General features: G+C 51.1%; 1 protein-coding gene across 1 annotated transcript; it reads right to left on the bottom strand.

Annotated features, from left to right (window-relative positions):
* Nucleotides 1–4494: 4494 nt before the first annotated feature.
* On the bottom strand, nucleotides 4495–7712 carry LOC120670074 (probable auxin efflux carrier component 1c). Its single transcript, XM_039950064.1, has 6 exons — nucleotides 6365–7712; nucleotides 5990–6269; nucleotides 5806–5891; nucleotides 5535–5692; nucleotides 5124–5200; nucleotides 4495–5028 (listed from the first exon to the last, which is right to left on the bottom strand). Exons 1-6 carry the CDS (start codon nucleotides 7488–7490, stop codon nucleotides 4962–4964), a joined length of 1794 nt encoding a protein of 597 aa, XP_039805998.1. The 5' UTR covers nucleotides 7491–7712; the 3' UTR covers nucleotides 4495–4961.
* Between the last annotated feature and the right edge of the window lie 4891 nt (nucleotides 7713–12603).

Genomic DNA, 12603 nt, shown 5'->3' on the forward strand with positions numbered 1-12603 from the left:
AATTAAATTAAAGAGCAACAATATAAACTTTGCAGTGGAAACATGAAGGAATTTCTATTTTTCAGAAGCAATATTGTGAACTTTTATCTCTAAACAATATACATGTTGGTGCAAAATTGAATAGAAATTAAAACTATAATCAAAATCATCAAGAAAAGCTTATGGAAATTAGAAAACTTGAAATTTTCTTTTCTGTTGAAGCAGCCCGCTTGCGATTTTGGCCCACGGCCGGCTCGCGGACGCCCTCCTGGGCCTTTGGCCCAACAGCCAACGACCGGGCCGCCAAACCGGCCCGGCGTGGCTCGCCCTCCTTTCCCTCACGGGCCGCATCCCGGCCCACGAGGATCCAGCCGCTCCCTGGCCGTCGGATCTTGATCCGACGGCCGTCCGTGTTCCCCGCGAGAACAAAAGAACCCGGCGACCGGCCCTCCCCCTGAAACCCCAGGCCATTTCTTTCCCTCCCCCTTCTCTCTCCACGACGGCGGCGGCGGCCCGAGTGAAGGCGTCAACGGCCATGGCGGCCGCGGAGGAGGACAAGGCGGCGCCGCCGCGGCTTGCTCGCCGGCGCGCGCACTCACCGGTGGGTGAGCGCGCCGCCGTCGAGCTCGCCGTTGACGGCGCCTCGCGTTCGCGTCCACGCGCATGCGCCCCGGCGTCTCGGCCGCGAGCGGCGGCTCGACGTGCTGTGCTCCGGCGATCCGGCGTCCCGGCATGGCCAGCAGCCTGCGGTGGAGGAACGGCGGGTAGGTCCCTCCGGCCTCAAACCCTAGGGTTAGGGTTCACTATTTGCTTTGCCTTTTCAATTCGAAGATCGATTTCGTTTTCCTTTCTCTGATTTCTTTCGATTCGCTGACGAATCCAGACTTTCCCAATCTCGATCTTGTCGAGCGGCGGCCGAGGGTGAGCGTGCCGCCGTCGAATGGCCTTGTGGCGGTGCCCTGAGCCCGAGCTCGCGCGTGCCTCTGTTCTACCCGACGGCGGCTCGGCTCTCTGTTCCGCGCGACGGCGGCGGTCTGCCGGCGAACCGGCGGCTCTCGTCGCCTTCTCGCGTTGCGGTGGCCGGCGGTGGTGTGCGCAGCACGACAGGTAGATCGCGCCAACCTCTGTTCTTCCCTAGGGTTAGGGTTCAATGAACCGAGACCCTTCTCTTTGATTCTTTCGATCCGAGTTCGGATCCATCCCCAAATTCGATCTACACACTAGATCGAGGCTCTGGTACCATTGTTAGATATATTGAATCGAGTAGGGCGTAAATCGAGGGGTTACTTTCTTTGTTCAGAGCCACCGTTGGTTCGTCGGTGAAGTTTTGCGCTAGGCAGCGACACGCAGCGCAGTGGCATCGCTGTGGTGACGGCACTCCGGTGATGGCGTGGTGGCGCTCCCCGCCACTGCAGCCTCCCTCTCTGATCGGGTTAGGGTTTTGAGGTGGGAATAGTGGCGGCGACGAACCTCGTTCCTTGTGCCACTGGTCCTCACCTCCTTTTATGGGGCTGCGCGACGGGGGCCCACCAGACTTCCATGGGCTGAGCGTCCCCGATCAGGGCGCGAGTCAGGATCCATTTGGTCCGTTGGGCCCAAATGGTGGAGATCAATACTAACAGGACCCAGCATTTGGGGGGCTACAAAAGAGCACATCATGCGGCCGTGTATCCACCAACGCAAGAACCTGACCAACACATTCCTGCGCGACGCCTGACGGATCCGCGGGCACTTTTGCTAGCGCGCGCCAAGCTACTTTCCCCCGTTTCTCGTGAGGCATCATTGCGCGGGTCGGCCCCTCTTTCCCGTCAGACTTTTTTGGAGAGAAGAGAACCCATCATCATTCGCCCCCGGTTGGGCTGCTGACGGAAAAGCTGCGTCTCGTACGCGTACATGTCTCCTCGCCGTTCGCGCCACCGGCCGGCAGCGTCCCAGGAACTCGCTGGTGGTCGACGGCTGCTGCCGGCCACGGCCGGGGTGCTCAAGGTTTAGGTACTCCTACCCGGCAGCTGTTTTTAATAGAACGGAGCAGCTAGGAAGGATGGCACCTGAAGAATCGAATGCCCTACACGAGTTCAGGGAAGACGCATTGGTTGGGGGTGGTAAAGGACTTTTTTTTTTTTGCCTAGATAATCTAAGAGCTAGACCTTAAAAAGATCGAGCTCTAATTTTATTTAATTTTAAACTAAAATAATAAAGACTAATTAAAATTATGAAAAAAAATATTAGGGACATAATTCATTACCACCCCACGGCACCCCGGCACCGTTCCGTTGTACCGAACGTCCTCTAGCCTCCTCTCGGAGTCCGACAGCGAGGGTACGGGATCCCGTAGCGGGACCCGGGCTGTCGTTGGATACGCCGGACCCGTCCACGTCGAGTCCCACATTGCCGGCCCGGCCGCGTAGTGGCTCTCTCCGGGTACCGAACGGGGTGTGGGCTCCGCCGGCACCGGAGGGGGATGGAGGGTGGACGTTGTTCCTAAACTGCCGCGGACACCAGTGAAGTGAAGCTCGAGCACGATGTGGGTGCAAGCAGACAAGTGTAGATGTGCTGGAGCTGTCTGCAGCGGACAGAATTCTGCCGTTGCTGGCTGTTTTGCCAATAGCGGATTCTTGTCACTGTAAATACTGCATAGTAGAAGGAATTTAATGGAAGACATTACAACGACCACAAATAAGCTATATTCTTCATGAAACCTAATATATAACTCTTATCGAGATACGCAACCATAACTAAGTGTATAATGCTGCTATCTTGAACCTTTTAGCGATTCAACAAATTAATGACATTGTTTCATAAAAAGCTACCCCCTCCTTTTCTTTATATGTAAGGCGTATTAGCATTTGGAAAAGCTCGTCACAAAAAAAACATTTGAAAAAGCCTTCATAGACAAATTCGGTTATTAATTTCTCATAGAATACAATATCAATGTTTTACAATCGATATCGTATCAAAGATATGTGAAATATGAATATATTGGAACAACATTTAGACACTATGCATGCATATAATTTAACTAATTGTTGGTCAATACAAAGTTTGATGTTCAAATCCTAATATCCCTAAATAAGAATAGGAGGGGGATATCAGTAGAGGAATGTCTGGTAAGTTCAATGATTGAGAATGCTACATGATATTGGTACTTATCCCTGCGTTCACAGTTCGAAACTATTCTCAGAAAAATCATGCACCACATTTGTTCACATTGAGTTGTTCCGAGACCAATTGGCTTCACTCTATTGTAGTTGATGAATTTTGAGTAGATTGACAATCAATGTGCTCCACATTTATCCATGAATTTTTAGAAACCATGTCCCTTAAATTTACTAATCGTGCAAAATCACATGTTGGTATACTAGTATATCTAATTTCCATACATCATCAATCCACAAGGAATTTAATATAAGACATTTAATAGAAGACATTACAACTACCACAATAAGTGATATTCTTCTTGAAACCTAATTTATGGATCTTATTTAGATATGCAACCCTACTAAAGCCTAGTACGATGCAGTTGTCTTATAAGAAGCGATAAGAAAAGGAATGACTAAATTGGCTCTGATAGGAATCTATGACATTGAAAACAATTTGTTAGCAATTCTTAGCAACGCAGTCTACCACACATGTTCACACTGAGTCTTTATTTCCGAGATAAATTACTCAACTGCAGTTGATGATTGCTTGATCAGTAATCAAGCTGGTTGCTAACCATAATTTAGGCCGCTAATATCGCTTGCTCCTGTACTAAGAGCATATTTTCCATTAAAGAGAAGACGAATCTATTTGTTCGGTCCGCTTTTGTGATGTTAACAAGCAGCGTGACAATTAAAATAAGGTGGAACACAATTTGTGGTCATATTCAATAGCACTCCATCATTACTCTCGAAACTTGCCGTATTGTGGTCAGTGTGCTTTCCGCTTTCTTTCAAAAGAACAAGGGAAAATCAAATTCGGACTCAAAGAGCTAGACAAGCCCCAACAGAGGATAACAAGACTCAGCTGAGGTAAGATAGCACTAAAAATATATTACATTTTGGATTACTTTTGAAAAATTAGTGTCCCAAGAAACTTTTACACTTTTAATCATTAGATTTGATTATACGATTTGTATTTTCCCCCACCTAATGGCTTTTATTCTCAAGACTTCAGCATATCCTAATCCAATTGCAAAACAAGGGCAGGTTTTCAATTACGGTAGACAAAAAAATTCGGACCTATAAATACAAAATATCAAAAATATTGGATAAAATTCGAACGAATTCAAATGTTTTTTTAAAACATTGGCAATGTATTTACTAGGAATTATTACAATTGTACCAATATGATATTTTTCAGACCCCACCGATAAACATGAAATTTCAGATTTTTTGGTGAAATTTCACCGAGATTGTTAACCCTTTATTCAGGAAGGATTATAGGATTATATACAAAAATCGCTCATGTCCAATGCCGTGAAAACGCTGGAGCTACCACCACCACTCCATTTTCATGCTGTTAACAAAGCAACAATTAACAAGAACATGCATGCTGCCATTCCAAAGTAGCAGGAGTATAGGCTAAAGATGAACAAGAGAGCTCTAGCATTGCATCAAAGTGAAATGCATCCATTTTACAAGGCAAGACCATAATCCCAACCATCCATGGAAAACCCTCCCCTGAGCATCCGGATGCTTTGCAAACCGTGTCATCCCAAAGCTTTTTGCACATGCCCTTGCCGCCCTCCTCCAGCCCAGCTCTTGCTTGTCCTAAACATTCTTTCGTGGCCTCTAAATCTCTACAGCTAAGAATAGTACTCCTACAGATTAAGGCTCCTCCACTCCATGCCCCCCTGCATTGCAAGCACGCGCAGCCGCTGCAGGCTGCAGCGTCCTTTGTCTCCTCCCCTGTCTGCTACTCCATCCACCACCATTCCACCCGGCATCGCTGAGCTGTGACCGGCCTGCAGCACCCGCCACACCTTGTCTCGCCTTTTCCTCTCACAGCCCCAGCAGGATGTAGTAGACGAGCGTGATGGGCAGCGCGATGAGCATGCCGAAGATGACCCTGCAAAGGCCAAGCCGAACAGCAGGTGAGACAAAACCCCCTGACGTGTCCGGGTCCTGGGCGGTGGAGCACAATGCAAGGTCGAGAGCGCTTACGCCGTGCTGAGGATGTCAGGGTGCACGCCGTACTCTTTGGCGAAGACGAAGGGGACAATTCCCTGCGGCAGCGCTGCCTGCGCGTCGTCGTCGTCGTCGTCAGAGCAAACAAAACGAACGTCAGCGAGAGGGGAAAAGAGAGAGGCGGCGAGGAGCCGAGGAGGGGCGTGCAAAAGTCTAAAGGGAAAAGCGAGCTGTGCCGGGCTTTACCGGCACAGGGGACATTTCGATCGGCATGCCCGGCCGGCCACTCGAAGGCTGTTTGCTTCTTGCTTTCGATTTTTTTTTCGGAATCAAAAGGCGGTTCTTGTCAGTGGCATGTCTGTGGTTCGTTTGTGCGGTTGGTCGGTTGGTCTCGATCGTGAGGTTTTTGGTGAGGGTCGGGTTTGTTTTTTTTGTTTTTTGTTTTACCTGGACGATGGCGACGTGGAGGAGCGTGCCGCGGAGGCCGACGGCGAAGGAGGCGGCGGCCATGACGGCCGGGCCGGTCAGGAACCGCACGGCCATGGCGAACGTTGCCACCTTGTTCCCGCACGCGATGATCCGCGGCTGCAGCGCCATGAACAGCCCTGCACGGAGAAAGCGACGCCGCGGTGGTGTCAGTCAGTGACTCGGGAGCACAGGCTAAAGATTCACCTACTGTTCCATAGGTGGACTGGCAGAGCTGCGAGAGAGCACGGACCGAGGCTGAACATGGCCATGCCGAGGCCGGCGTCGGAGAGGATCGAGATGGACTTGAGGATGATCGCCGGCATCTCGAAGTTCCACCTGCATGCCAGACGATCGAGCAGATTAGTGAAGGGCCGAATCGAATGGAACGCCGTTGGTGAACACGGGACCTCGCCGGCGGAGGGGTCAGTAGTTACCGGAAGCAGACGAGCGACCAGATGAGGCCGATGAGGCTGGAGTAGGTGTTGGGGTTGCGGATCAGCTTGCGCCACACCATGATGAGGATGAGCCGCGTCATCACGCTCGTCGGCGGCATCGCCGCGGGCGCCCCCGCGCCGGCATTCCCCCCCTGCCCGGCCACCGCCGCCTTCTCGTCGCCGGCCTCCGCGTCCCTCTCCGCTCCGCCCCGGTTCCCGAAGCTGAAGTCGTCGCGCTCCGCGAAGTCCTCGCTCCTCTCCTTCCTCCCGTCCGCCGCAACTGCACCGTCCAAGAAACACAACGGAGCTTTGAGCATGCGCCGCCGCGCAGAACGGGACAGCCGGTGAGTGAGGAGGAAAAAAGATGCATGTTACCTTTCCGCGGGGAGGCAACGGCCATGCGGACCTCCTTGACGGCGGCGGCGTCGTTGTACTCGGCGTTGCCGTTGCCGAACACGTCGGAGACGGGCGACGCGCTGGAGCTCCAGACGAACATGTGCAGGTCCTTGCCGTCCTCGCCCTTGGCCTGCCCGTTGGCCGCCTTCTTGGGCCCCTTGGCCGGCGCCGCCATGGCCGGGTTGGGCGCCGGGTACTGGCCGTACTTGTTGGGCTTCCCCGGCGCGTCCTCCTCGTAGTTGGACGGCCTGGGCGTGGCGCCGGTGCGCACCCCGAAGGCGTCCCCGGCGGCGAAGTTGGAGCTGCGGCCGACCATGGAGTAGAAGTCGGTGTGGTTGAAGCTGGAGCCCCGCGGCGTGGGGTTCCGCGACGACTGCAGCGAGTAGATCTCGGCGTTGGTCAGGTTGCTGGGGCGCGGCGTGGTGCCGGAGAAGCCCATGGAGCGGCGCGAGTAGATGTCGGAGCGCGAGGCGTTGGAGCGGCGCACGGTGACGTGAATCTTGCCGTCCTCCTTGACCTCGGCCTCCGTCTCGATGGCGTCGTTCCGGCCGTCGAGCGAGACGACGTCGGGGTCGACGACGATGGAGGCGATGGCGCCGGCGGTGTCGGGGAACTGCTCGGTGATGAGGATCCTGGCGCCGCGGTACTCGAACATGAAGAGCATGAGCGTGTACCAGATGATGCACTGGAGCACGACGATCTGCACCATGAGGCTGCCGGAGAAGTCGCCGTACATGCCCTTGAGCAGCGGGATGCCCATGACCAGCGTGTTGGGCAGCGTGGAGAGGGAGAAGAGCGTGATGGTCCACTCGAGGCAGCCCCGGTGGGAGAAGTAGCTCCAGGCGGTGAGCAGCGCGAGGACGATGAGCTTCTGGAGCGTGTCGGCGGCGATGAAGCGGAGGTTCATGGTGTAGGGGTTGTTGGTGGAGATGAAGTGGAAGGAGAGCAGCGGCACCGCGAAGAGCGCCACGAAGCGGTTGATCCCGGAGCACTGGTCCGGGGTGAAGATGCGCCACCACCGGACGGAGCCGTACGCCAGGACCATGGCGACGTAGAGCGGCACCATGGCCGTCATCACGTGGTAGAAGTCGGTGCCGGTGATCATCTTGCCGGCGCGCTCGGTCGCCGCCGCTCCTACGCCAAGATCACAGGGAGACTCTCAGCGAGCTGCTTGCTCCTCGGCGTGTGCGCGGCCTCCGGGAAACGCGGTTGGTGGCGCCGGCGGCGTGGTGCGGCGGTGATGAGTGGGTGGAGGCCTGGAGCCACGGTGGAGTAGTGGAGTGGAGGCAGGCGGGGGAGCCAATGAGGGAGGGAGGGGAGTGGGCAGAGGCGCGGGTGGGATTATTTATACACATCAGATGGGCACTGAACACGCACCCCGACATGAAGATGGGCCTTGTGGCCCGTGGGTTGAAGGAATGTAAAAATTGGGGTTCATATGTCCTCTAGATTATTTTTATAAAAAAATATCTTTTCATCATAGACAAAGAAATTGAAGTGACATTTTTTTTGGGTAGTCTGACCAAAAATTATCCCATGCACTGTTGAATTGGGTTAAGATCGGTTATCGAAATATGGACTAAGAAAAAGTATTATAAGAGGCTACTTGTTCCGTCCTGAAATGTAAGGTAATTGAGAGTTTAAAATTTGTATCCAAACGTAAGATATTCTAGAGTTTTTGAAAAAATTCATAATAATTTTCTTGGTTTTGATGCTAATTTTGTAAAAAAATTAAATGTGATGGGCCAATGAAGTAAAAAAAGGTATGGTAGTCTCCTTGATTCTAGTGTGAGCACTAAAAACTAAGAAATTAATTAACTAAACAATTCACTAATAATGTATCTTTTCTCTATCTCCATAATTTGCCTACAAAAACCCAAGATACTCTACATTTCAGGACGGAGGGAGTAGATCAACTTCATTTTGTAATACGGAGTAATTGGGTGGTAAACATACAATTGCATTAACGTACACAGACTTTTAATTTCATTCCTAAGTTAGCCTGCTCTAGTTAGGCTCCATCTGGAATAGCTTATACCAAAAAATTCACTGGTGAAGCTAAAAAGAAATAGTTTTATATGACTTTTAGCACGAGTTTATAAATAAGCTTCATCTATAATAACACGATTTGCGTGAAACAGGTAAAGCTGAAACTAAATAAACTACGCTAAATATGACCTTAGAGGCTGTTTGGGAGATCTCCACCTTAAAAAAAATAGATTTGCTCCATAAACTCCACTCCACCTTTAGGCTCTACTTCAACAATTTTCACTCCCTGTTTGCGAGAGTTCCACTCTACAAATCGCAGAGATGCAGTTCCCTCCACCCCGCGCAGCCCAGTGTGCAAGTAGCGACCCAGGTCGGTCCATCTAAACTCTCCTCACTTTCACGCGAATCCCGCTTGTCAAGTTATCTTCTACCTCACTCCATCTCTTCTAGTGTGCAGTCGTAAGTTGGGGAGAAAATGGCGGAGTCGCCGCCACGCCGGAAGCCGTGATTGGAGGCCGGTGGTGAGGCAGCGTCGGGGTGGTGCCGAACCTTCTCTCGCCGCTCCCCGTCAAAGTTCTCGATAAGATATTCTCCCGCCTTCAAATCTACGATGTCGTCCGCACCACAGTGCTCTCCCGCGTGTGGTGGCACCGGTGGGAGACGCTTCCCACCCAATCTCTTTTGTGGGCCCTCCATCCCCGTTAGTGATGCACTCCTTCGCCAGGCCACGCCCCTCCACGCCTTCCGGCTTGTTGGACTGAGGAGGTGGCGAGCCTCGGTGGCGGGCGGCTGTGAGCCCCGGCGGCGGTGTTGGGAGCACTTCATGGCGGGTCGGCGGCGTCGGGAGCACTAGTCTGTGTTATTGACTTTTTCTATTTTTTATGTGAAAAGGTATAGGAAAATGTATGTAACTAGTGGGCGGATAATTATCTTCAACTCGACCTGTTTTTAAAATTGGTGGAGCATCTCTTGAGAAGCTCCTAAAAAATTTGGAATGGAGTTGGTTTTTCCTGAAGTGGAGTGGAGCTAGTTGATATATTTGGATCTTTTTATGGAATGGAGCTGTTTTTAATACTACCTCCGTCCCAAAATATAAACATTTGTTGACTTCTGCTGATCAAGTTTGACCATTCATTTTATTCAAAAAATTTATGAAAAATATTATTTATTTTTTATGACATGTTTTATCATCGTATATATTTGAAGTATATTTTAATTGTTTTTATTTTTTTTTAATTTTTCGAATAAGACGAATGGTCAAATATGATCAGCAGAAGTCAAGAAATGCTTATATTTTGGGACAGATGTTTATACAGCAGAGCTCTCCCACATACTCCCTTATGTCACTAGTGCTACACCATACGGTGAACCAAAGCTGCAGCCAGTAAACCAATCCGTGAAAACAAATTCTCATGTCGAGGAGGGACTCAGATTCAGTGTCGTAGCTTCACTAAGGAACAACGTGCCTTACCTTCCCATATCTGCCGTCCAACTTTAATCCAAGGAATCTGGTGATCTCCAGGCAAAACAATAGAAGCAGCAGGCGGGAGGGCTCTCTAGCCGGACGCGGGACGCGTTTTGGCGCGCGTCCGCAGTCTTTGCGCGCCGCCGCGGGAGGCTTCCCGCGCGCCGCCGGTTCCGCAGCTCCGCCCAGCCCCCTGCGCCTGGCCTTGTCCCTCGCCGGAGGTAGGGGAGGAGCCCCCTGCGCCTCACCTTGACTCGCCGGAGGTGGGGGAGGAGCCCCGCGCCTCGCCGCCCCAACCCTCCACTCGGGACGCGCCGGTGCTGCTCCTCCCAGCCCCCTGCGCCGTGCCTCGCCGGAGGTGGGGAAGGCCCTGCCTAGCCCCTCGCCGCCCCAACCCTCCACGAGGGCCGCGCCCGCGCCGGCGCTGGTCCGCCCCAGCCCTGTGCACCTCGCCTTGCTGGAGCCTGAGCTGTAGCCGCCGGCCGCATCTTACTCGCTCGAGCCCTCAGGTGTGTATTGGTAATGTAGTTGTTTTTCTGTTGTATATGTCGTGTATTCCAATCATTATTGTGTTCTGGTGTGATCTGAATATTCATAAAGATTGATATTTGGGTTACAGAGCTGGTTGCTGGTTGAGTTAAGGGGGATATGGCAGAATTTAACAAGGGGACACCTCAAGTTGGTTTGAGGTTCAAAACTCCAGATGAGGCTTGGCAGTTTTGGGTGACATACGGGGGTTATGCAGGCTTTGATGTGAGGAAACGATACTCAAATGTCAGTAGCTTTGATGGTAAAGTGACTTCATGCAGATACGTTTGTTCCAATGAGGGTCACCGAAGAAAAGGGCAAACTGACCATGTGACCAAGTGTTTTAGAGCTGAAACAAGAACTGGTTGCAAATCACGGATGACTCTCACATTGGATCGTGGTGCGGGGAACTATGAAGTTACTGATGTTGTACTTGAACACAATCACATACTTGACTTGCCAGAAACCCGACACTTGATGGCATCACAAAGGAAAATTTCAGAAATGCAAGCTTTTGACATTGAAACTGCTGATGATTCTGGGATTAGACCAAAAGCGGCACATGAGTTGGCTTGTCGTCAAGTTGGTGGGCTGTTGAACCTTACGTACACTTGTCGTGACCAGAAAAATTATTTGCAAAGCAAACGACAAAGGGAGTTGGCTTTTGGACAAGCTGGCAGTATGCTGAAATATTTTCATGAAAAAATTTCAGAGAACCCATCATTCCAATATGCTTTGCAAGTGGATTGTGAGGAGCGAATAACTAACATTTTCTGGGCTGATGCAAAAATGATCATAGACTATGCACATTTTGGTGATGTTGTCACGTTTGACACTACTTTTGGCACAAATAAAAAATACAGGCCATTTGGTGTCTTTCTTGGGCTGAATCAGTTTCGAGAAACCACTATTTTTGGTGCAGTAATTCTCTTTGATGAAACTGAAGACTCATTTACATGGCTCTTTGAGACCTTTCTAGCTGCACATAATGGGAGGCAACCTAGAACTATTTTTACAGATCAAGATGCAGCAATGGGAAAAGCTATACCCAAAGTGTTCACAGAATCATATCATGGACAGTGCACCTTTCACATCATGCAAAATGCTATCAAACATTTATGTTCAGTGAAGGGCCAAGGGAATGATGAGGGTGAAGAGGGTGAAGACAGAGATGGCGCACACCCACATGTACAAGCGGAGGATGATAGCAGCAACAAAGAAACAAATTTCGGCATGCATGAGTACAGTGCCATTGGTACTTTTACCAGGCTCCTAACATCTGCAGCTTGTGATGAAGGCAATATTTACAATGAAGATCTCTTCTAGATTTGCAAGTTGGTTGGATAGTATTTTGCATAGAGCTAACTATAGTATTTTTTGCGTGACCCAGTAGTAGCACTTGTTTGAATGTAGAAGTATGCCACAATGCCAAACAAATTCGCTTTTGCACTGCCGGCACATGTGACATTCTGAATGTTCAGACTTGTGCTAACTACAGCCTGATGATTGATTATTACCATGCCAGCCAAGGCCTAAATGGCACAATTGTAACTATTTGAATGCCATTATTATATTGATTAAGAAACTTGGAAATCTAATTTCTAGAAAATTTGTCATATAAGATATTTGGATATTTTTTAGTATGGTTGCCTCCTACTTGTCTGTGCTGTGAGAGGCTGAATAAAAATCGTCCTGCTGCTGGACTTTGAAGAGTGAAGGAGGTAAGGCGCGTTGTGCCTTAGTCACCGTGTTCGGCAGGCCGGAGCTGGAGGCTGGAGCTGGAGTGATGTGAGGGAAAAATATTGTTATCTAGCTGGTGGCTGGAGGCTGGAGTGGTGTGAAATATAAATATTGTAGGGCTAGAGGGCCGGAGACCAGCCGAACACGGTGAGCGGAGCTAAGGCACTGAAGCTGAGTCCGTCGAGGAGGAAGCAAAACTCCCGTACGGCTCCCACGCCACGCCACGCCACGCCGACAGGGCAACCAAAAAGCTGCGACGCGACTCCAAGGACGCCCCCGAATAATCAAACCGCCCAGCTGCGCCAGGCCGCCCTGCGCCCGGCGTCGGGCGCCGCGCTCCTGCGCCCTCCGCGCAGCTGCCCCCGTCGCGTCGCGGCGCGCGGACCGAACGAAAAAGAAAAGCTGGCGGCGGGCGATCGAGAGCGCCGGTGAGCCGCATGCATGCACAAGGGTCTCGCAGCGGCGTCGTGACCAGGGAGGGAACGATGGCAAAAGC

Source organism: Panicum virgatum, chromosome 4N (genome assembly GCF_016808335.1).
Source record: "Panicum virgatum strain AP13 chromosome 4N, P.virgatum_v5, whole genome shotgun sequence".
NCBI lineage: Eukaryota > Viridiplantae > Streptophyta > Magnoliopsida > Poales > Poaceae > Panicum > Panicum virgatum.

Excerpts from the sequence above, each read along its gene's own strand:
- LOC120670074 (XM_039950064.1), bottom strand. The coding sequence starts at position 7,490 with ATGATCACCGGCACCGACTTCTACCACGTGATGACGGCCATGGTGCCG. Across the intron at positions 6,270-6,364 it reads CGTTGCCTCCCCGCGGAAAG|TTGCGGCGGACGGGAGGAAG; the intron begins GTAACATGCATC and ends TGGACGGTGCAG. Across the intron at positions 5,029-5,123 it reads CCTGACATCCTCAGCACGGC|GGTCATCTTCGGCATGCTCA; the intron begins GTAAGCGCTCTC and ends TGGCCTTTGCAG.